At 37.1% G+C, this 26,073-nt stretch overlaps 1 protein-coding gene across 1 annotated transcript in view; it reads right to left on the minus strand.

The window, feature by feature from the left end:
* LOC124594445 (dynein regulatory complex protein 1) overlaps window positions 1-26,073 on the minus strand; it is a 326,671-nt gene that overhangs the window by 188,151 nt on the left and 112,447 nt on the right. Inside the window, exon 5 of the mRNA XM_047132821.1 lies at window positions 11,149-11,358. Coding sequence (XP_046988777.1) covers window positions 11,149-11,358 — 210 coding nt within the window. The remainder of the gene's footprint in view (window positions 1-11,148; window positions 11,359-26,073) is intronic.

Below are 26,073 nucleotides of genomic sequence, written 5' to 3' on the forward strand. Positions count from 1 at the left end.
CCTGCCCGTTTAAGGTATCTGACATTCCACTATCCATAGAATGCCAGTTTTATTTCTCCTGATAATGACATCCTTCACAGTAGCTCCCACCAGGAGATCTGAAGGGGGACTATTTTACCTCCACAATATTTAACCCAAGGGGGTGCCTTCATCACTTACCCATACTGTAATGATGCATGCCCTTGGGAAAAATTACAGTTTTGTTTCCCCTTTCTTTCAGCCACTCACAGTATCAGCACAGTAAGGCCATTTTGGTTCATGTTACAAGGCCAGATCAGTCAATTGTCCTCGTCGCTGCCCCTGCAACTACTGAACAGGCTGCTGCCCCTCTTCAAGAACTGTGTATATATTTAGTACATTATGGTCTGTGCCAACACATTTATCATGAACATATTAGTAATATGCTTGTGTGGCTAACATAACAGTAGATTCATACATTGTTAGAAAATAGACACAATACCTTTTACAGAAACAAAAATATTTATAAACATAATCATTGCTGACTGTAACTCATTTGTTCTGGCAGGATTCATTTCTTTTAATTACTTCAAAAAATAAATTTACTTCCAACATAGTACAGTATTGGTTTACAGTTCACATTCAACAAAAATTACTTACCTCCAAGCCTTTTTTTGGGAGGGGAGGGGGTGGGGGGTAGCTGTAGATGTTGGAATCAGAAAGATGTTATATGGACTCAAATATGTTGGTTGGTTGGGAAACCTTTTTTTATGTCTAGTTCAAGAACTTTTCTGTGATAATGTCCAATTTATTACCATGAATTTTAACAGCCATTTCTTCAGAATAAATCATGTTAGGGGAAGTAGATAATGATGAGGAGAATAATGGTGACGGTGTTTCAAGTAATGGCGAATACAGAGGGAGTTGGAAGAGGAATCTGACAATGATGGGAGTGAGGAGGATATGAAGAATTTCAACAATGGGAGTCAGGGTCATAAGTTGTAACAACATCCAGATTAGGATATCATTTGTAATTACAATGCTGGTGTTAATAAAGGTAGGTTCAACAATATGCAATGGGGATATACAGGATAAATGGGAGATAATATTACAAATGAATCTGACTGCCAGAAAGTGAAGATGTAGGAAAATTAGTAAGCTGTAAGTCTATAAAGCAATGTGCAATAAATATGTAGGTGATCTGTCTAAATATGGAACAGTAGGTTATATGATAGGACTTTCCACATAAGTTTATTCAAAAGTAACTAAACGATAAAAGATGGGCACAGATTTGATGGTGAATAGGAAGGAGAAGAACAATTCACAAAAGTAAAATTTGATAGAAGATAAAAGACGAAATTTTTAGCCACTGAGATCTCAACAAAAACAGAAACTATGACTTATGGAAGCAATAAATCTCTTTGTGGGAAGACTAATTAAGTGAGGCTATTTGCAAAGATTGGCATAGGTCTAGCACATATGAACATTTAATGTGGGCACAAAGATACTTGCAATTTGGTTCTATATCTTCTTCTTTTTTTTTAACCTAACTAACATAAGGACATCACACACACCCATGCCCGAGGCAGGATTCGAACCTGCGACCATAGCAGCAGCATGGTTCCGGACTCAAACGCCTAGAACCGCTCGGCTACAGCGGCCAGCTCTGAAACATCTCAGAAGAGGCTTATATTAAGACAGGAACAGCATGAAACCACTAATATGGTCCATGTTTCTGGTGATTCTGCTTTTAAGGGTAGTACAAAAAGGAAGTGGGTTGCCTGCATAGCAGGGTTTGGTGCGAGTAGGCTTGAACCAGCACAGAGAATATCCCCTTCTTATCTAACATGGCAACACACAATGACAACCAAGTGTGCACACCAGCTGGTATAATCCCATGCCTGCTGGTGAGCCAGTATGAATGAGACACTTGTTTGCCCCCTTTCGGCGCACAGATTGGTGGTGAGCTGCACTGACAGAATCAATGTGCATGCCTTGTAATCTTCCTCAAACTATTTTACAGAAACTATTTGGTACAAAAATTTAATTTTTATGTTACTGATTGGGCAACTTCATTGTGAAGTGAGCACCATCTCACTAATGGCTATACTTATTGTGATATTCGCATGTAAGTAACACGTGGTGCAAAATTAGAAAAGTTTGCAATGAAAAATAGGGTTGCTATGATGTTGTGTTTGGTCCATATTATACCATACAATGCTGCATATGAAATTTATCTACCATATGAACTTTTGTTTAGACTTGTGAGGAGGTCTCTATCTGTCTCCAGTCTTGAGAAAATCGATCTCTTGTAGCATGTTCACTTCTGATAGCATGTGCATGACAATGAAATATTCAGAATATCCCTCATATCTCCTAATCTAGTCAAGATACTGAAACAAGATTTTGGCAGATGATAGCACACAAAGAGGAGAGTATTTTGTCAAATGCTTAACATACAGAACATTCTTATCTATGGCAATATAACAGAAGCTACAGTTTTAATTTTTTTTTTTTTTCACACCAGTACTGCAGTTTTTTAAGAGTCTTCAACAGTAATGCTTTCACAGCCTTATTACCAACAGATAAACAGGCATCAAATTTGTTGTTTCTAATAGAACAATGCTGAATTTTTCCTGTAGAGTAGTCTAACCCAATAAAACTCTTCTGTAACTCCAAAGCTGTGAACACAATGATGACTTGCAGAAGCTTGCCAACTATTCATCAAAGTCAATGTCACTGATGAATTAAAAGATATTTGTAGTAAGAAGATTCACTCCACCACTCTGTACGGGGATAGGAAAGGAAGGTTAGTACACTGCTTACTGTATTTTTTTATATATCAGAAATAACTGAAGTGCCAGAAATAAATCCTATGACAAGTTTCAGTGCCAGCTGTTCATTATTAAAGATACACTGCGATAGAGGATTCCTTGAAATTGCAACAGAATCAGTGATTTATTTTCATCTGAACTGTTACATGTTTTTCTTCAGAGAAATGTCACATGTGATGAGTTTTGAGTAACAGATACATTTATCTAGATGCCATGTTAAATTGTGTTCTTTTGTCAATACACAGCATACGTTTCACAGACTCACCTTGCAGTAACTATTGCAACAGAAACCTCAAACACACTGTCTTATTAAACATACAATTGGTGACCAGAGAGGTCAATAGCTTACAGAAAACATCATTGTTATGTTTGTGGTAACATACTAGAAAATTCTCTTTTCATTATCTGTCGCTGACTCTTAAAAAATTATGGTTCTGTATTGAAAAAATAAAAACTACATATTTTACTACACTGCTGTAGGTAATAGAGGTCCATACGTTAACCATTTGGCAAAATTCTTTTTTCATGCTATCATTTGCCATAGGCTCATTTTGTTATCTTGACCAGTTTAGGAAATATGGGAGATTTCTTTCTCATGCATATGCAGTCAGAAGTGAATGCAATACGCAAAATCCATTGTCTTGAGGTTCGAGAAAGATAGAAAACTCCTCCCAAGTATAAGGGAAAATTTAATTTGTTACCTAAATTTCAAATGCAGCAACATGTGATATAATATGTGCCAAAGGTAAAATCATACCTACTTATATTTTTCATTGCAAACTTTTTCAAATTTTGTGCAGTATCATACTCATCACAAGAAATGTGATCATTATTGAGCCGATAGGCATTTCACTTTAAAGCTGACCTATAAAGATATATGTAATGTAAAAATCATTTTTTTAAGAATAGTTTCTGTAAAATTGTGTGAGAAAGACTGTAGAGCTAACAAACCATGCATGATGTTCTACTCAAAATGCAACTGCTGCACTTTGACTATTGGGTTAACCAGCATTATCTGCATGCAGCCATAGGTATATGCAGCAGCACTGGACAGCACACTGAGGCAGCATGCTTACTACCAGCTTTCTTTCTGTTCTTACACTAAGACCCAAAATGTAGACAATCAGATAGAGTTCAACGACCTTAGACTCTTCGTGAATGCCTGTTTGCTGATTTTTTCAGAAAGATTGAGGAAAATTGATCAAACACTTAAAACAAATTTTCACTTGTTTGCAAAGAAAAAAAAACATAAATATAAACACATAAATTTATTCCATTCAGAAATTAACTTTTAGTGGTGTTTAACAACCATGAGAGACAGACTTTTAAAGAAACTAGGGAGCTTTCAAGGAAGGGCTTTAAGTTGGGCATTAAAAACAAAAAAAAAAAAAAAAAAGCTATGTGTCAGTGTCAACACAAACAAAGGGGTCATGCAGGGCTGTAGAGAAGGCCACCCAAAGTTATTGAAAATAAACATACCGTGGTCACTGTTCAGTCAAGAGATAAAGCTTGTTTCAAATGGGCAATTCTGACTGGTTTGCATCCAGCAAATAAACATGTGTAGATTCAAAAAGCAAAATGAATGTCTCTCTCTATTAATGCGCCACTGTATCCAGTCTTCTGATTATGAGTAGCTAGTTGTAAGGGAGGAAGGAAAAAAGAGGAGGAGAGGAAAAGTGGAAACTGAAGAAGTACAAGGGAAAGAAAAATAAAAAAGATGTTATGGTTGTTCCATTATATATCACAAAATATGAACATGAAGAACATGTAAATCAGTTAATGCTACAGATTTATAAATTAGGTATCTATCACTTCTATAACATAAAAGACTTTTCAAAGTTAGTGCAGTTTAGCTCACTGCTCATCATAAAAATGTTGTTGTAGTATTTGAATGCTGTCATTGTTATTTTCATTAAAAAGAGAAGTTGGCTGAACAGCTAACTGACTGTTGACAGTTCAGACCAGTAAATAGTATAATGTCTAGTACAAAGAATGATTAAGTAAGATTTATCATCTTAAGGAACAAGCAAAAGGTGTCTTTCATAATTTATACAGATACCGACAGATGCTGGAACAAGTTGTCACATACAGTCATAGTTCAAATTATGGTTCATATTCTGATCAGTTGGCTGAACAGCTAACTGACTGTTGACAGTTCAGACCAGTAAATAGTATAATGTCTAGTACAAAGAATGATTAAGTAAGATTTATCATCTTAAGGAACAAGCAAAAGGTGTCTTTCATAATTTATACAGATACCAACAGATGCTGGAACAAGTTGTCACATACAGTCATAGTTCAAATTATGGTTCATATTCTGATCAGGTACATGTACATATACCTTTCAGTGTTCAGCATTGTAGCTACAATGATGAATATTCAGATTTTAAATTAAATGGCGGTAGTGTTTGGATGAAATGGTTCAGTCTGTTCTATTTGTTGCTAAGACTGCGAATGAACACTTCTGCAAAAAAAGGTGAACATAAGTTGCAAAAAAGAACTAGAAATTCATCCAGCAAAGCTTTTTCATACATGGCATGAAGAGTTTCAGGAAGCTGAAATAAAACATAGGTATCACTGTCATTTTACTGATGCATTTAGAGGAGTCGCACAAGCTAACTGCAATTTAACTATAGACCTAATTATAAATATCCAATGTATCTCACAATTTGAGCAATTATGATGCTCATTTTTTAACACAAACATATGTTACAGTGTGATGATACATTGCGATAAGGAAGTAAAAATAAATCTGGGACATGTTTTACTGATACCATTGAACATGAAGATAAATAAGTCATTTTCAGAAAAAATATTGCTGTAATCCACAACAAGAGATATTGCAATATAAGATTCCAATTTTCTGACTGATTTAACTGTTTAGTATGTTCTCTAGAAAAGTGATTTATGAACATATGATCTCAGGATAGCAACAATTAATTTGCAAATGAAAGAAAGTTTGATTTATTTAATCAGAAAGGTACATTTCTATTCAAATATGTGAGTCATGAGTGTGTTTTACTAGAAGATCATTTACCTCCAATCATGAAATTTAAAAGTTTATTAACACGTAAAACTACTGCAGAAGGTCAATAACCAAGAGCTTGCAATGTATAGCATTTATTCAAGTGTAAAACAGTAGGAGCGTATTCCAAACTGTATTTGAAAATCAATGTACTAGTGCTTGTAGGTATTCAAAAACTTCTGTAGCCTCTGACTTAAAACTGGACCCTACACATTTCATAACTTCACATGGCATATCATGGGATGTGCTACTGAAAACCATTGCCTGTTTCCATTTGGCTGGCTGCTTGAATTGTGCAAAATCCAGATATCTGGGACATTTTGAAGTGAAAGTGACCTAAAGTTGGACTGTATAAGAACGCGAGGGCAGGCATACTTGTCGTCACGGTTCTGGTCTAACAGTTCTGAGTGCCACAAGGGAGGATCAGTCTATTATGTACAAAGCACTTCATAGCGCCTTCACATCTGTCACTGCCATCCAAGAACAAGTAATGGGCTCCTACAACATTCTGTGTCATCCTCCAGCATTGGTCTGAGACTATCAGCAGCTAAAGTAGGGAATTACCATAAAAAACAAAGGCTGATACAACACAAACAGCTGTGTTTGGAAGGTGCTGTGACAGGGAAGCATGGGTTGCTGAAGAATGGCATTGCACTGTGTTCAGCAATGAACTCCAGTTCTGCACTGTCACCATCATTATAACCATCATCAGTGAGTATGGTGGCAACATGGGGAGAGGTCCCTATCTTTTAATGTCTTGGAGAGACATAACAGTGTTACTCCTGGTGGGGAAACAATTTGGTATGACTTCAGGTCATGGCTGCGAGATGAAGCTTTACATTTTAAGTACTACGTAAACCACTCTGTGGGTGAGAAAAATTTAAAAACCAAAGAGTAATTTTTTTCTTCATGATCAAGCTTCTGGCAACATGTAGAATTTCTACTCTATGTTGTTTATGACAAACCAAAGTATATAATTTCAATTGTCTTATTAAAGCTTTTGCACTTTTTTCCTGTGTAAGCTTGGAGAAACCGGATGAAAGTATACACATTACTATTTGCTGTTAATAACTGACATGTTTAATTACATCAGAATCAAATATGTTCCCCATTTCCTTCATCACAAATGTAAGGTACATTGTACTTTTATGAGTTTCCATGGCCGACAATGAAAGTTGGAAGCGGATTATTCGATGCTGAGACAGCCAAACACTACTCGTGTTCAAACATTAATTATTCTTTCATTGAAGAAAAAAAACCCTTAGATTAATTTGCTGATCATTTTTTTTATCTTATGTATTTTTCTGCGTAAGAACTACTCTCAACTGAGTGGTCATGCGTCACTCAACAATTATGTCACCCACCACACTCACTAGCCTGATGCGGCCCCATTTTCATTTTTCTGGCAGTGGTATATTTAAATGATAATGGTCTCTGTTTTTCAGAACTATCCATTTATTTGCACTCCACAGTGCTTTCATGAAAAGAATTTGATCACCATCATTGGGGTGTGTATTCTTGTCGTGATAATTAATTTAAGTGAAGTTTTATATAGTTCGCAGCACTTTGTAAAGTTGCTTATTGAGGAATTTTTCATTCAAATATCTCAGTATCTAAGAAAGGCACATTTTAGAGTGACTGAGTAAACTCAGATGGCACAATGATCAACATATGGCACTTGCCTCTATGAACTGTCTGCTTCATGTTGAGGTACTCCTATGGCCAGCAAGATCCAACGATCTGTCCCTGAGAGAACATGTGTGGGACCAGTTGGGACATCAACTCTCTCCCAGTGCCAATATTTGAGATATCAAGGACCAGATACAACAGGTTTTGAGCCAGCTTGTGTCCCAAGAGAACTCAATGGCTTTATGATAGCTACCCCAACTTGCATCCAGGCCTCAGGAGGTGCAATGTCATACATCTAAGTAGACTCTTAGTACCAGATTCTTAATAAATTTGGTTCAGTTGCGTAATCACTGAAATTTCATCATGTATCCTCAACACATGAAGTTTCATTATATTTCCTGCTCCCTTTATGGGTGCTTCACTTTCTTTGTTAGGCAATGTACAGCCTCAGCACAGCATTTTCCAGTTTTTTTTTACCCTGGCAGGAGAGCAGATTTTGTCACATTCTGCTAAATACTCAACTAAGGAGACAATGCCTTGTTTTCCCATCTTGCAAGATTTAAAATACAGCCAATACGAAGAAATAGGGAGCTTTACCTGAAGAATTAGATGACTGAGAAACTAATTAAAATCCCTACACATGCATTTTCACCATTACAGCCACTGAACGGATGGACGATTGTCCTTCTGAAATAACACCTTCTTGTGCACTGAGCTTGCTTATATTTCAACCAATTCCCATTTTAAATGGTCTAAAAATATTTTACATTAGTGCCAAGTCATAGCTCTACATTTTACCAAGTAATATACACACACCAAAAAAGTTTTACATCACCCTGGTTCAAAGAACTCCTGAAGATAGGTGTTAACTGTCAATATTGTATCACAGACAGAGTCCCTTTGACTGTTCAGAAAAGTCACTAAACCCACCAAAAGATGTAAACAACCATGCATGAGCAGCACTTATTAGATGAAGGGGGTCCAACATCCGATCGGTTCCAGTCATTCCACCAGGAAGAAGATACATGGTTCGCGTTGTCTGTAGTTTAACCATGCCTAGACAGCCAATGCTGTGGTCTGATTGAATCCACATTGTTACTTTGTGCCAGGAAGGACTCTCAACAAGGAAAGTGTCCAGGCATCTCGGAGTGAACCAAAGTGATGTTGTTCAGACATGAAGGAGATACAGAGAGACAGGAACTGTCTATGACATGCCTTTCTCAGGCCGCCAAAGGGCAGTGGATGACCACTACCTATGGATTCAGGCTAGGAACCTTGACAGCAGTGCCACCATGTTGAATAATGCTTTTCGTGCAGCCACTGGACATTGTGTTATGACTCAAACCGTGTGCAATAGGCTGCATGAGGCGCAACTTCACTCACAACGTCCATGGCGAGGCCCATCTTTACAACCACCACACCATGCAGCACGGAACAGATGGACTCAACAGCATGCCAAATGAACCACTCAGGATTGGCATCAGGTTCTCTTCACTGTTGAGTGTCACATATGCCTTCAACCAGACAATCGTTGGAGATGTGTTTGGAGGCAACCCGGTCAGGCTGAATGCCTTAGACACATTGTGCAGCAAGGTGGAGGTTCCCTGCTATTTTGGGGTGGTATAACATGATGCCGATGTATGTTACTCGTGGTCACGGAAGGCACTGTAATAACTGAATGATACATGAATGTCATTCTCCGACCGATAGTGCAACCATACCAGCAGCATATTGGTGAGGCAATCGTCTTTATGGATGACAATTTGCACGTCCACTGTGCACATCTATTGAATGAATTCCTTCAGGATAATGATATTGCTCGACTAGAGTGGCCAGCATGTTCTCCAGACATGAACCCTATAGCACATGCCTGGGATAGATTGAAAAGAAACCCACCAACCACTTTGAGGGATCATCGCTGTTGAGGAGTGAGACAATCTGGACCAGCAGTGCTTTGATGAACTTGTAGATAGTATGCCATGATGAATACAGGCATGCATCAATGCACAAGGATGTGCGACTGGGTATTAGAGGTACTGGTGTGTACAGCAATCTGGACCACCACCTCTGAAGATCTCACTGTATGGCGGTACAACATGCAAAGTGTGGTTTTCATGAGCAATAAAAAGGGCAGCAATGATGTTTATGTTCATCCCTATTCCAGTTTTCTGTGCAGGTTCTGGAACTCTCAGAGCTGAGGTGATGCAAATTTTTGCTGTGTGTATTTAAATTATACAATGATAATACCAACAACACAGTCTCTATCATCTTCCCATACAAGAATTCATGCCTTCTTTAGTGAACCCTCATCACACTTTCTCCACTGTTACTGTCTTATTCCTTCCATAATTTCATAATTTATTGTGATATTTCAACTGTAAGATGTAGTTAATACCAGTATTCATATTAAACAGGTTTCAACTTTTCCACTGAAGCTGTATAAATGCTTAGTATGTAGTTACAGATATAAAAAGAAAAAAAAGGAAGAAAGAAAGAAACAGCTGAGTAGTGTAAGAGGAAAAGAAGTGGATTTTTCCCTACTTTTTCTACTAGTTTGTGTAATATCCTGGTTTATAATGCATTAATTAAAAAATTATATAATTCCTGTAATTCACTATGTGACAAGATTACTATTACTTGTAACTGTTTGTTAGTATACTTTACAGGAGTATCATGCAATGGCTGCTTCTGTCTGTTAATGTGTAACTTCACTCATTCCATATTCCTGAAGGATCTCCTTCATTATGGGATTTTTCGAGTGAATGAATGGAAAAAATGAACTTACTTGATCCTTGTAGTGTAATGTTGAATTAGAGTCCCATTCACAGTTACAAATCGGCTAGAAATTCTTGAAAATTGGATATAAAAACTGCCATATTTTGCATTAGTTTTGTATCAAAATCCGGTAATCCTAAAACATATCTTTTTCAGGGGCAGTTATTTGTGCTGGATGTTGTTGACTTTTTCAGCTGAGATAACTACAGCATCAATCATATTGCTACCGTTGACTTTTTCAGCTGAGATACCTACAGCATCAATCATATTGCTACCATTCATCATATGGCTTCCTGAAATTCTATGTGCACTCATTATTAACTGTCCAGCTGGAATGCAGTTCATCCTCTGTACTTCTGCATCCGTGTTGCAGCTTATTAATACACGAATACATATTTTTCGACAGCACAAATTTTGCATGACCTCCATCAATTACATGACCAATCAATCATTTCAATGAAAATTTTTCATCATAGCACAATGTGACTCATTCTCACAGCAGGTGAGTCTGAGTGGCCTGCTATCCCTAAGGAAGAAACTATTTGTTTGGAAAGTTAGGACAGTTTTTTGTATTTTGTATGACTGTATTGGCAGTACATCCTGAGGCTAAATTTCAGTCAAATATTGTTTCGTTGTAATTTTATAGGTTCCTCCAGTGTATCTTCCTTTTGGAAAATATTCGTTTTCTTCTGCCTTCCACATGTAAAATCACCCTGATCACTGCGCACTGCATTCATTTCAAACTTTTGACCATAGTTTTGCAAGACTAATGCAAACCATACTGCCTCAGTTTGGTAAAAATTCCCATTCTTTTGTAGAAATTTACTTGACTTCCATCTTGGGAATTTTCATCCTAAAATTCAAACAAATTTGAAATGTGGTACAAAAAATAAACATAGGCCCTAATAAAAATGCAATATTTATTACCTGTATGTCTGTTTCTAGTTTTATCTTTGACTCTCTATAATTTTCTTCATGTTCAAGATCAATTTTTCTCATTTCCTCTTCGAATTCAGCAACTTGTTGAAATTTCTTTTCCATGTTTTCTATTTCTTCTGTTTCACGTTCACTGTACAACGGATCCCACCTCTTCTTATTAGTATCAAGTAGCTGTTTCCTTTCAATTTCAATGGCTTGCTGTGAAGTAACATGAGTAAATACAATCAACAACATGAACTGAAAGGAACAGATTTCAATTATTGTAGTAACCTTAGAGGTCATCTGAGTTATTAAAAGTAGTGGCAACAATGTTACATATACAATAAATAATCAATAGTGGTGACATTATCCGAGTCAGTGTATTACTGACCTTGATATTTATAACATATTTACAACTTTAAAATAACTATACATTATATTACTGTTAACTGAGGTCTCACATCCAAATACTAGAAGTACAAAAACATGTTACCATTTTCTTGATCTCTACTAAAAATACATCACTTTCATAAGGATTCAGTTCTAATACAAAATCTTTGATTTTTCTGGTTGTTCTCTGATAACATTTGTTTACAAAGTACTTCCAAGTTTTCTTATGGTTACAGAGGAATAATACCAAGTCAAGTTTGTTCCTAGTACTACACTTACAGCACATTCATACAGTTGGCATCTACAATGGTTCTCCTTGACATGCAAAATAATCTGCAATGAGGACAGAGTCATATTCTTTAGTTTTCTGAAACTAGATCTGCAAAGAGCTCTGACTGCCCTTTTTTTTTTTTTTTTTTTTTTTTTTTTTTTTAAAAAATACATTGGTGGCATTCTTTGGCGGCCCTTCAGAATGGTACCATATGCTACATGACTCTGTGTTAAGGCACAATAAATAATTTTCAGCAGTAGCATACTATCACAACAGCACAGTTTCCTCTGGAAAAAAACACCTTTACAAATTTTACATATCCTTGTTTGGTGCATAAGGTGTTTGCATTTTATTATACTTTGATATTATCCATAGTCTGATCTGATTCAAACTTCGGAATTTGCATTCACTCCAATGTTATAAGGACAGCCATACTATCACAAAATAAGAAGCTGCATGTAGTTGGTCTTATTATGTTATTTGGCAAGTCATTACCTTAAATTACAACAAGACAGGACCCTCTACAGAACCTTGAGGAAGGCCCACATACACCAACAAGAACTGAGACTCTATATCTGTATTCTAGACCTTAATAAGATATAGCAATGATATGTTCAAAAATGAAAACTGGGTAGACATAGAGTGAGATCTGTGATTTGACTGAAATGCATGACTAGAAAAATAGACTCATTCTGCACTAAACCTTTTTTTATGTATAGATAGTTGTGGAACTGATGAAAAATATGGGCAAATCTGTAATTTTAGAATTCCACATGAAAGGCCTTTACTTATCAATGGATGACAAATATTCATGTATGTGTATGCATTTGTGGTTGTATGTGAGGATAGTTGGGGAGAGAGAAGTATATGATTGCATCCATAGCTACATTAATACTTGTTCTACAGATCATGAATACGACATTTCATAATCATGTAGAACGTGTCACTTTAACACAAGTCTTCTTTACACAAAGTAATTAATTTTTGTAACAGTTGCTCCTTCATATCTAAAAATTCATCTATTGAGTAGAAGGGGTTGTCATTCAGAAATTCTTTTAATTTGAATTTAAATATTGGTTGGCTATCTGTCAGACTTTTATTGCTATTTGGCAAATCACCAAAGATTTTGTAACAGCATAATTCACCCTTTGCTGTGCCAAAGTCAGATTTAATGCAGAATAGTGAAGATTATCCTTTCTTCTAGTGTTATAGCTATGCACTTTGCTGTTATTTTTGAATTGGGATTGGTTATTAAAAACAAATTTCATAAGTGAACATATATATTGTGAAGATACTGTGAATATCCCAAGTTCCTTGAATAAATGTCCGCAAGGTGATCTTGGGTGGGCTCTGTCTATTATTCTAATTACATCCTTTTGTGGAATGAATACTTTTCCCCCTAATGATGAGTTACCCCGGAATATGATACCATACTAAAGCAGTGAATGAAAATAAGTGTATTAGACTAATTTACTGATATGTTTATCACAAAAATTTGCAATAACCCTAATAGCACAAGTTTATGGTATTATGCCATTTAGTGTACAGATTTGTATATAAAGTGTTTTCTCAAAATTTATTGAGAGTCCTTTTGCAGAGAACCACTTAATGTTTTCTGAAACACATTATTTACAATTTCCTCAGCTGCTGCCTGTTTGTTGGGTGTGATTACTATACTTGTATCATTTGCAAAAAGGATTAACTTTGTGTCTTCATAAATATAGAGTGGCAAGTCATTAATATACATTAAGAACAATAAGGGAGCCAAGACTGAACCCTGTGGAACACCATTTTATACCTTAGTTAGAGGACGCTGCTGATTTTTGCAAAATGTCTGTGCTGTTAATTTCAACCGTTTGCACCCTTCCAGTTAAATATGAATGAAACCATTTGTGCAATGTCCCATTCATACCACAAAACTTAAGATTATCTAGAAGAACTTCATGATTCACACAGTCAAAAGCCTTTGTGTGATCACAAAATATCCCAATGGGTGATGTTCGGTTATTCAATGCATTTACTATATGATCAGTGAAAGCATGTACAGTATTTTCTGTTCAAAAGTCTACCTGAAAAGCAAACTGACATTTTATTAGTGCTTCATTTTTACAAATATGTGATACTACTCTTGAATACATTACTATTTCAAGAATTTTGGATAAAGCTGTCAGAAGAGTGAGATTGGATGGTAGTTGTTAGCATTAGACCTATCACATTTTTTATCCAATGGTTTAACAATAGCGTATTTCAGTAGATCTGGAAAAATAGCTTGTTTCAGTGGCTGAGGATCTTACTTATCTGTTGGGAACAAGCTTTTAGTACTCTGTTGGAAATGCCATCAATTCCAGTGAGCTTTTACTTTTGAGTGGATTTATTATTTTCCTAATTCCAGTAGGAGATGCGGGTTGAATTTCAGTTTTATCAAATTGCATAGGTATTGCCTGCTCCATATACTGCCTTGCATTTTCTGGGTCCTATTTTCTCTACAACACTTAAAAAATGGTTATTAATAATATTTTCTACTTCTGACTTTTTGTTAACAAACTTTTTTGATAGAAATACAGTCTTCCTGTGCTCTCAGTTGTCCCCTTTCCCATTTAACAATATTCAAAATTGTTTTAATTTTATTATCAGATGTGCTAATCTCAGACATAATGCACATACTTCTGGACATCTTCATAACTTTTCTTAATACAGTGCAGTAAGTAGTTTTTATAATGTTATACTGCTTCTGGATCGTTACTCCTCCTATCTGTAATATACATTTGCCTTTTCTGTTTACAAATTATTTTTATCCCTTTAGTAAGGCATGGTTTATAAGATGGTTCCTCACAATTATATTTCGCTATTTTCTTAGGGAAAGTGTTTTCAAATATGCTCACAAAGGTATCATGAAGTAGGTTAAATTTTTTTTCAAATATGCTCACAAAGGTATCATGAAGTAGGTTAAATTTTAAATAGATACACACATATATACTTATGCATGATACTGTAACTACCAGTTTATGTATTTTTAAGTGTGAAAGTGTATCCAATAAAGCAAATAAATTGACTAAGAACAAATAATAAAATCTTAATCAGCTTTCAGGCATATTAAGTGGTTCAAAAAGTATCATAATATGATTAAAAACCAAGAATATTTTGTTAAATAAAATTGTTGCAGGGACATGTATTCGCACAAGCTGTAATTAATTTTTTAATAAAAAGAAAGGGCAAAAGAAAGATCTGTGTTCACAGGAAACTCAGTTCTGCTGTAACAAATAAATTAATGACATACTGCAAAGATAACTTACACCCTCTGAACTGTCTTTGTTTCTCCAAGGTCATGGAACATGTCAGTACATGAAATTGCAACATAAAAGTAATAACAGATAAAAATAAATGTTTGTGAACCTGAAAAAAGTCAAACTCTTCAGTTTCAATTTGAAGGTGCATGGATTATTGCTAAGATTTTTGAATTCGAGTGGTAGCTTATTGAAAATTGGTGCAGTAATATACTGCACACCTTTATGCACAAGAATTAAGGAAGTCCGATCCAAATGCAGGTTTGATTTCTGCCAATCATTAATCGAGTGAAAGCTGATTATTCTTGGGCATAAGCTAATATTGTAAACAAGAGATGACAGTAAGGAATATATCTACATTGAGAGGCCAATGTCAAAATCCCCAGACTCGTGAACAGGAGTCGACAAGAAGTTAGTGAACTTACACCACTAATGCCCGAATCGCCCGTTTCTGAGTCAAAAATATCCTTTTAGAATGGGAAGAGTTACCCCAAAATATAATACTATATGACATAAGCGAATGAAAAGAAGGCAAAGTAGACTAATTTTTGTGTCGGACAATCACTCACTTCAGATACCGTTCGAATAGTGAAAATGGCAGTATTAAGTCACTGAACAAGGTCCTGAACATTGGCTTTCCACGACAGCTTACTATCTATCTGAATACCCAGAAATTTAAACTGTTCAGTATCACTAATCGACGACCATTCTGTGAAATTAAAAAGTCAGGTTTTGTTGAATTGTGTGTCAGAAACTCTAAAAACTTAGGCTTACTGTGATTTAGCATTAGTTTATTTTCTACACGCTATGAACTTAGGTCATGAACTGCACTATTTTAAACCAAGCCAGTGTTGTATACAACATCCTGTACTACCAAGTTAGTGTCATCTGCAAACAGAAATATTTTAGAGTTACTCGTAATACTAGACAGCATTTCATTTACATAAATAAGGAAAAGGAGTGGCCCCAACACATACCTGGGGCACCCCCCCACTTGACCGTACCCCTCTCAGACCCCATATCTCATCCATTCTCAGTACTGTAAATAATGACCTTTTGCCGTTTGTTGCTAAAGTAAGAGGCAAAACAGTTGTTAGCTACTCCCATTATTCCATAATGATCCAACTCCTGGAGCAATATTTTGTGATCAACACAATCAAATGCCTTAGTTAAATCAAAAAATATGCCAAGCATTTGAAACCTGTTGTTTAACCCATCCAGTACCTCACAGAAAAATGAGAATATAGCACTTTCAATTGTTAAACAACTTCTAAAGCTGAACTGTACATTTGATAGCAAATCGTGTGATATAAAATGATCAATTACCCTTACATACAAAACCTTTGCAATAACTTTGGCAAACAATGATGGCATAGAAATAGGTCTAAAATTATCTAAATTATCCCTTTCAAACTTTTTATGGAGCAGCTTTGCTACTGAGTACTTTGATCATTCAGGAAACTGACCATTCCTAGAGGAAAAATTACAAATATGGCTAAATACAGGGCTAACATGTGCAGCACAGTACTTGAATAATCTGCTAGACACTCCTTCAGAACCATGAGAGTCCCTAGCCTTCAGTAATTTAATTATTGACTCAATCTCCCTCTTGTCTGTATCACCGAGGAGTATTTCAGACATCAATCTCGGGAAGGCATTTGCCAAGAAAATTATATGATTCCCTGTAGAAACTAAATTTTTACTTAATTCACCAGCAATGCTCAGGAAATGACTGTTAAATATCGTACATATATCTGATTTATCAGTAACAGAAATATTTTTACTGCTGACTGACTTTATATCGTCAACCTTGTGCTGCTTACCAGACACTTCCTTCACAACTGACCATATGGTTTTAATTTTATCCTGTGAATTAGCTATTCTATTTGCATACCACACACTCCTTGCCTTCCTAATAACATTTTTAAGCATCTTACAATACTGTTTGTAATGGGCTACTGTAGCTTGATTGTGACTACTTCTAAAATTTTGATATAATTCCCGCTTTGTTCTACAAGATATCCTTATCCCACTAGTCAGCCACCTGGGCTGCCTATTACTGCTAGTATCCCTTTTAGAATGTTCTAATGGAAAGAATTCTCAAAGAGCACGAGAAATGTGTCAAGGAAAGCATTATATTTGTCATCTAAGTTATCGGCACTGTTAACACCCTGCCACTTTTGTTCCTTGACAAGGTTTAGAAAACACTCTATTGCTGTTGGATTAACTTTCCTATATAGTTTGTAATTAAATGTAACATTTGTTTGAGTGCTAAAGCCTTTTAGTGTTACAATTTGTGCATCATGGTCTGAAAGGTGGGGTGTATTTTTCCCTCTTCTCCTGCTGCTGTATTATTTTGTAGGGTTTATGGTGAGTCTCATACCAGCACTAGCGGGAAGTTGCATCCCTGTCTGATATAACTGGGCAATATTTTGCCGACCCTAATACACCACCAGATGAAAGTAGTATTACCTTTATCCTCTTTTCTCAGAGTAGTTGGGTGGTCCAGATCCTTCTGTGCCACTCCCTGTCAATCCAACTGCGGTGAAGATTCCTGGAATGCTTCCACAAGTTCTCTCTACTGTGCTACTAAATAAATAGCCACACTTCTCACAAACAGGGGTATATTTTGCCCAACATTTTCAGTATTTCTTTTAAAAACACAACAAACAATTGCTACGGTAATACCACTCTCTTGAGTACATTCAAAAACGTCTATACATGCATACTTTAGGACCTGAGAGAGCAACCCAGATAAACAACTACTGCTATTCAATTGTTCAATATGCCCTTGTTGGTGCATCATTTACTCCATGGCTCTCGGACTCAGGCACTTGCTGCACCACAGCAAAATGACTGCCGGACGACCAGTGGTTGTAATAACATTTTCCTGATCCCCTTATTGCCAGCTCCACCGATGCTCCGCATTCCCTGCATACAAGAAAGGAAAACACACAGTTTCCCTTTCCCACTACATTTATCCTTATTCAACTTACGGTACTCATGAGCATCTGTTGTCAATAGCTTTCCAATGGTGTGTTGGGATGTTCACAAATATCCCAAAACACTACATATCCCACCATTCAGACAAGAGATCTTGTGCTGAAGTCTCTAGTTACATACACATTTATGTTAATAATTCTATTATTATTATGTTACTCTTACATCTTAAAGCTGCCTTTACATACTCTCTCCAACATAACTTTTTATAATCATTAATGATCACTCGTGACTATGTCCTCTTCATTAATTAACTATTTTGTTCCTGTTTGGCAGATTTATTGATTTTCTTCATATTTGTAATATTATTTCTCATATCTTACTACTTTCTTTAATACTATGGCTAGCTTTTCTAGATCATCCGAAGTATCTGATGAAGGTGCATAGTAATACAAACATATTACTTGTCATTAATATTGTTCTTAAGCTCCTTTTAATTTGTGATCCTCTTGAACTCATAACCAATTAACCATTTTCGTTTTTTTGATTTAAGACAATTTTATGATCTATCTGCTGGATACTTGTGAGACATTTATTCTGACACACTTAAACATCATAATATTATTCATTTTTAAATAGGTAATGCAATATTAACCTTATTTACATAGATAGCTCACCTTCCGTTATTATACTGATTATAAATTTTCTGAGTTTCCATTGTATTGACATCTAAGTCTTCTCTTTATAGAGAACTTAACGTCTTTAATATCCGACCTTCCAAGAGTATGGACTTGTAATGCAAAGTCTTTGTGTGCAATAATGTGGAGGTGTAAATTACCTCCACCACTGCACTCAAATCCTTTCACCTCTCTACTATAAACCATTTGGAAAAACCTCTTGTTATTTATTACCAATTTGAAGAATAATCTATGGATTATCCTTTTAACAAAACTTATTCCCCCTTCTACCAAAGACCACTTCTGCATCTTAGTACAGTAAAATATATCTCTTTCATTCAGAGTGGTAGTGCCCCATATTAATTCTTATTCTAGTATGGTACAGGTCAATCCCTTTCTTGGTGCCCCTGCCTGCACAGTATAGGTCAGCCTTTCTTAGGTCCACCTATCTGCCTTTTATGCATCATTCCTAATTAGAGAGTACACTCCACATTTCAGATATATTTCAGTCTTCCATTACTTTTCTTCTACTTTCTTCAATATTGATGTGACTCTTGAAGTTTTCCCGGCATATCGAATATTCCGTAAGATTTCGGGATTGCAGCCGAATCTCATCGACTTCTTTCCACAATATTTCGGCTGACAACCTTACAGCCATCTTCAGGCGAGTGTTTGACACTGGAGATTGCTAGTGCAAGTCGCTCTATTTATACGTAAAAGTGCCGCAGGCGCGCATGCGCAAGTTACCGTAGCATGCACGCCACCTGTCGATTCCAAGGCCCTCTACAATATTACTGCATCTATGGAGCACAATCGAATGTGTGAAAAAAGTAAAACATGCACGCAGACGTGTCCAAAACAATAAAATGCAAAATTTCAATATTAAAATTACTTGTCGCTTGATGTGTCAGAAACCATAAAAAGTTTTCTTTTGGTTGCAGTTAAAGAAATCAACGGGTCCCAGGCCTTATTCAATAAAAAGCCGCCATCATGATTAATGAGATTATCCGCTAAACGTATTTCCACGGATTCCTTCACAACTGAATCCCAGAAGGATCTCGATGGGGCCAAGATTTTCGTGGCCGAATAATCCATAGTATGTCCTGTGGAAATACAATGTTCGGCTATAGCCGACTTACTTGGCTGTAAAAGGCGAGTGTGGCGCTCATGTTCAACACAACGGTCGTGTACTGTGCGTGTGGTTTGACCAATGTAGGCTTTCCCACACTCACAAGGTATTTTATAAATTCCAGCCTTCCATAATCCCAGATCATCCTTGGCTGAGCCCAGAAGAGCACGAGTCTTTGTAGGTGGCCGGAAGATTGCTTTCACATGATGTTTCTTTAAAATTCTGCCTACTTTCAATGAAATGTTCCCGACATATGGGAGAAATGCTCTGGACTTAAACACCTCCTTATCCTCTTGATCTTGTTGGTGGTCACGTTTTTTCCTCCTTAAAGCAGTACTGACCTGATGTGCAGAATATCCATTATGTTGAAATACCGATTTCAAGTGCTCTAATTCGTCTGCAAGGCTGTCTTTATCAGACACGACATGTGCCCTATGCACCAACGTTCGAAGGACGCCCATAGTTTGTGACGGATGATGACAGCTTGACGCCTGCAGGTACAGATCCGTATGCGTGGGTTTTCGATAGACCGAATGCCCCAATGACCCATTCACCCTGCATTTAACCATGACGTCCAGAAATGGTAGGCAACCATCTTTTTCAACTTCCATCATAAACTGAATGTTTGTGTGGATGGAATTCAGATGTTGTAAAAACTGTGAAAGCTCTTCTTCACCGTGAGGCCACACTACAAAGGTATCGTCCACGTACCGCCAGAAGACTGTTGGTTTCAACATCGCCGAATCGAGAGCCCTCTCCTCAAAGTCGTCCATATAAAAGTTTGCTACCAGAGGGGACAGAGGACTGCCCATGGCAACACCGTCAAGTTGCTCAAAATATTCATTATTAAATAGAAAGTAAGTAGAGGACAGGGCATGGTGAAACAGCGCCGTTATATCGGCCGTAAACTTATTGCCGATAAGTGACAATGAATCCAAAAGAGGGACCCTCGTAAAGAGTGAAACGACATCGAAACTTACTAACAAGTCCGAATCCTTCAGCTGTAGTGTTCTCAGTCTATTGATAAAGTCCGCAGAGTTGTGAATATAGTGCGTACATATGCCAACAAAAGGTCTCAGTAGCGAAGCCAAATGACTAGATAAATCATATGTTGGAGCACCGACATTGCTCACTATGGGGCGTAAGGGCACATTATCCTTATGGATCTTTGGAAGACCGTATAACCTCGGTGGAACAGAACTGTGAGGTCTCAATCTTTTCACAACTTCTTGCGGCAGAGAAGAGGAGTTTAGCAACTCTGACGTTTTCCTTTCTACTTTCCGAGTAGGGTCTTTATCAAGTTTCCTGTACGTTGTCTCACTCAGCAAACTATATATCTTCTGATCATACATATCACGTGGCAACAGCACAATAGCATTACCCTTATCCGCCGGAAGGACCACTGTCTGAGTATCTTCCCGTAACTTGCGCAGCGCAGCCCTTTCCATTGAAGAAATGTTGCTCTTCTGAGGCCGAGTTCTCGTAAGGGCGCGACATGTTTCCCGCCTGATTTCTTCTGCTGCTTCACTGGATAGAGGCCTGACAGCTTCTTCAACAGCACTAATAAAATCTGTTAAAGGTAAGGTCCTAGGTGTCGGTGCGAAGTTCAGACCTTCCCCAAGTACCGACAATGTCACGTTGTCTAAATCTTTATCCGTGAAATTTACACAGAGCGTCGAAAAACATCTTCTTGTCGTGACGTTGCTGAGAGTCGGTCGAACTTCGATGATTGTCTTAAAGAATACTCCTGGCGGACCCAGTCTGATTTGGCCCATGTTACACCATCGACCCATTCCCAGGAGAGGGAAGGAAGATTAGATGCAATCTCCATATGCAAATAAAACAGCTCTTTCGAAACCAAGTCCAGTTCCCGGCGAGTGAAGCGTATCCTCTCCTTCACAAGGGCTAAACTTGCTTTACGAGTGATAAACTTTGCAGCGGCGGTCTTGATAAAATGTGTCACTCTGGCGAACTTTGGAACAAGGCCATTATCCCGGCATTGCAGTAAGAAACATAAAGCACTTAACAATCTCACACGTTTGTTTCGTAACTTATCCATAAGGATAATGTGCCCTTACGCCCCATAGTGAGCAATGCCGGTGCTCCAACATATGATTTATCTAGTCATTTGGCTTCGCTACTGAGACCTTTTGTTGGCATATGTACGCACTATATTCGCAACTCTGCGGACTTTATCGATAGGCTGAGAACACTACAGCTGAAGGATTCAGACTTGTTAGTAAGTTTCGATGTCGTTTCACTCTTTACGAGAGTCCCTCTTTTGGATTCATTGTCACTTATAGGCAATAAGTTTACGGCCGATATAACGGCGCTGTTTCACCATGCCCTGTCCTCTACTTACTTTCTATTTAATAATGAATATTTTGAGTAACTTGATGGTGTTGCCATGGGCAGTCCTCTGTCCCCTCTGGCAGCAAACTTTTATATGGAAGACTTTGAGGAGAGGGCTCTCGATTCGGCGATGTTGAAACCAACAGTCTTCTGGCGGTATGTGGACGATAACTTTGTAGTGTGGCCTCACGGTGAAGAAGAGCTTTCACGGTTTTTACAACATCTGAATTCCATCCACACAAACATTCAGTTTACGATGGAAGTTGAAAAAGATGGTTGCCTACCATTTCTGGACGTCATGGTTAAACGCAGGGTGGATGGGTCATTGGGATTACAGAAGTCTGGAATTTATAAAATACCTTGCGAGTGTGGGAAAGCCTACATTGGTCAAACCACACGCACAGTACACTACCGTTGCATTGAACATGAGCGCCACACTCGCCTTTTACAGCCAAGTAAGTCGGCTATAGCCGAACATTGTATTTCCACAGGACATACTATGGATTATTCGGCCACGAAAATCTTGGCCCCATCGAGATCCTTCTGGGATTCAGTTGTGAAAGAATCCGTGGAAATACGTTTAGCGGATAATCTCATTAATCGTGATGGCGGCTCTTTATTGAATAAGGCCTGGGACCCGTTGATTTCTTTAATTTCAACCAAAAGAAAACTTTTTATGGTTTCTGACACGTCAAGCGACAAGTAATTTTAATATTGAAATTTTGCATTTTATTGTTTTGGACACGTCTGCGTGCATGTTTTACTTTTTTCACACATTCGATTGCGCTCCATAGATGCAGTAATATTGTAGAGGGCCTTGGAATCAACAGGTGGCGCGCATGCTACGGTAACTTGCGCATGCGCGCCTGCGGCACTTTTACGTATAAATAGAGCGACTTGCACTAGCAATCTCCAGTGTCAAACACTCGCCTGAAGATGGCTGTAAGGTTGTCAGCCGAAATATCGTGGAAAGAAGTCGATGAGATCCGGCTGCAATCCCGAAATCTTGTGGAATATTCTTCAATATTACTTTCAGATTCTCTTTTGATTTCCATGACTTGACTCTATTTCAGGTGTTAAGTCTTTTGCTTACTACCTTCTCCATATCTTAACTCATCTATTGACAGCACTAAACGTCTAAGTATTCTTAATTGCACTCTATTCTTTCTTATGTTCTCTCTTTTCTTAAAACCCAAGCTTCAGCTAATTACCAATTCAAAAACACAGTTTCTACTGCCATCTTCTATTAATCCATTTCTGTACCTGTACCCTGTCTTTCTATTTGTCATCCTATTATTATAGTCACATCAAATACTATTTAGTACTTGGTTGCTTCTCCTCTCTCCGCTCCTAATTTATGATGTGATTAAATAGATACAAATACACACACACACACACACACATTTTTTTTAAGTTTATTTAGTGAACTGATGGATTATATTTCATTAGTTTTTCAGCATTGTATAAACATTTCTCCTGACCAGTATATGGGTCGGGTTGGTTAAATTTTACACTTTCGGGTGTGGACAAATCATGATCTTAAATGGTCCTGCTGTGAACAGTTTCATTACTGATTACTCTACAATAATTAGATCCCTTCATCCACAGTAACGAATTAGGAAGGATTTGTTATTCCTATTCCCCATATTTCGGCCATTCACTGAATAATTTTCATTTCTTGCAGTATTCAGTGTGTCTAAACCTTCAATAAACGTTAATAACTCATTCACAGTTTTCCACCCTCTGTACAATATTCCTTGTCGAGCTTCGTATGGTAAACATGTAATGAGTAATTTTACTAAGTGCATTTCATCTGTTGAATCATCTAAGTACTTCAGTTTTGTCAAATATCATTCTATGTACTTTTTCTATGTGCCCCATGAATTATTGTATGGAGTAGGGTCTAATAACTTTAAGATTAGTTTTTCCTGAGTACTTGAGGACCAGTACTTTCTCTTAAAGCTTTGCTCAAAATCTTTCCAAGACACAAATTCTTCTGCATAAACATTTCCCCATTCCACCGCATTTCCCATTAAATATCCTGATGTGAAATCTATTTTCTTTAAGTCATCCCAATTTTTAGGTAAAGATCTGACAAACCCTCATAAAAAATAAATTGGGTGTACATCACTGTCTAGTTCATATTTTGGAAATTGCTTTACTAAATTAAACCCATTACCTATAGATAAACCCTCTATCACATCTTTAGTTACTCCTGTCATAGTTTCAAATTTACTATTTTATAATTTCTTTTTATTATTGTCTATTGCTTTCCATAATCTATCAAGTTCTTATTTACTGTTAATTGTACCTTCTTCAGAAGTTATTTTGTCATTATTTATTTCTGTTTGTCTTTTACTTCTCTTTCTATGAATAACTGTAAACATTTTTCCAAATGTTTCATATAATCAGTTGTTCCTATTACAGCCTTTTTCTGTATGGACGTGATACACTTATTTGCAACTGAAATACTAGTTTGTACCACTTGGAATCAGAAATTCATGTTATCTACATAACCCGTCCACTGTCGGGTTATTATTCTATGTATACTTTCTTGTAAATCATCTGTTAACACTTGTTTAACTACTTGTTGTACCTCTATTGGCACTGATTCTCGTAATTCATTTACTCTAGAATTTATTTCCATTATTTTAATGTTTTGATCATTAATTTGTGTGTTAAAGTTAGTTTCTAAGTTAGCTTTAACCTCTTGTATTTTATGGTTGAGTATGTCATTGACTGATTCAGTAACTTGTTCCTTAATTGACTCAACTAATTCTACTTGTTCCACTCTCTGTCCTTCCCTGTCCTCCTCTGCTTGTTCTATAATTATACCTTCTAGTATCACCTTATCCTTCTCTGCTTGTTCTTTAATTATACCTTCCAGTATCAATCTTAACTCCGTGTTTTGCATTGCCATCTTTCTCATGATTAACATACACTATTTATTACCAATCAACAATATAATATTGAACCCTATACCCACATAAAGTCTCTACTTTTTTAAATGTTCACGGCTCACCCTTCTGCGGAACTGTGAACTGCATGCTGGTTGTAGAACAGCTGAAGCCTGCACTGAAGTTGAAGCCAACATCTGCTCTCTGCTGCCACTGACTGGACAATACAGCACCCCATACTTGCATAACTGCTCGCCACTCTGCGTTGATAACTCCTGCCAGAATTACGTCCACCGTATGCGTTATTCCATGGAAACAATTCTGTTAAGTTTTGAACTAATTCAAAGCACTCACTGCTTGTATACGTCCACCGTACGCGTTATTCCATGGAAACAATTCTGTTAAGTTTTGAACTAATTCCAAGCACTCATTGCTTGTAAGAGGGGTATTCTGCTGCCATTGCCTTCTTCTTGTTTTTTCTGTTTCAGATATCAAACAGTAAACTTATGTGTTTACTAATCTTTCTCAGACAATTCATTCAAAAGAAGCTCTGAATTATTTTTGATTTCTTGTTAGATGCATTATAAGGCACTGCTGTTGATCGCTGGTTGCCAGGGGCAACTTCTCTGTCTTCTATTCTTTGGAGTCATAATTCTGACTCAGATCAATTTTCTGCACTTACGTGCTGGCGTATTATCTGTTTTCCAGGGTCACCACATGGGGTGTATTTTTCCCTCTTCTCCTGCTGATGTATATTTTGTAGGGTTTGTGGTGAGTCTAATACCAGCACTGGATGATATAACTGGGCAATATTTCGCCAACCCTAATACGCCACCAGATGAAAGTAGTATTACCTTTATCCTCTCTTCTCAGAGTAGTTGTACGGTGGTCTGGATCCTTCCGTGCCACCTCCCTGTCGATCCAACTGTGGTGAAGATTCCTGGAATGCTTTCTCAAGTTCTCTCTACTGCACTACTAAATAAATAGTCACACT

The sequence above is a fragment of the Schistocerca americana genome, chromosome 2 (genome assembly GCF_021461395.2).
Source record: "Schistocerca americana isolate TAMUIC-IGC-003095 chromosome 2, iqSchAmer2.1, whole genome shotgun sequence".
NCBI lineage: Eukaryota > Metazoa > Arthropoda > Insecta > Orthoptera > Acrididae > Schistocerca > Schistocerca americana.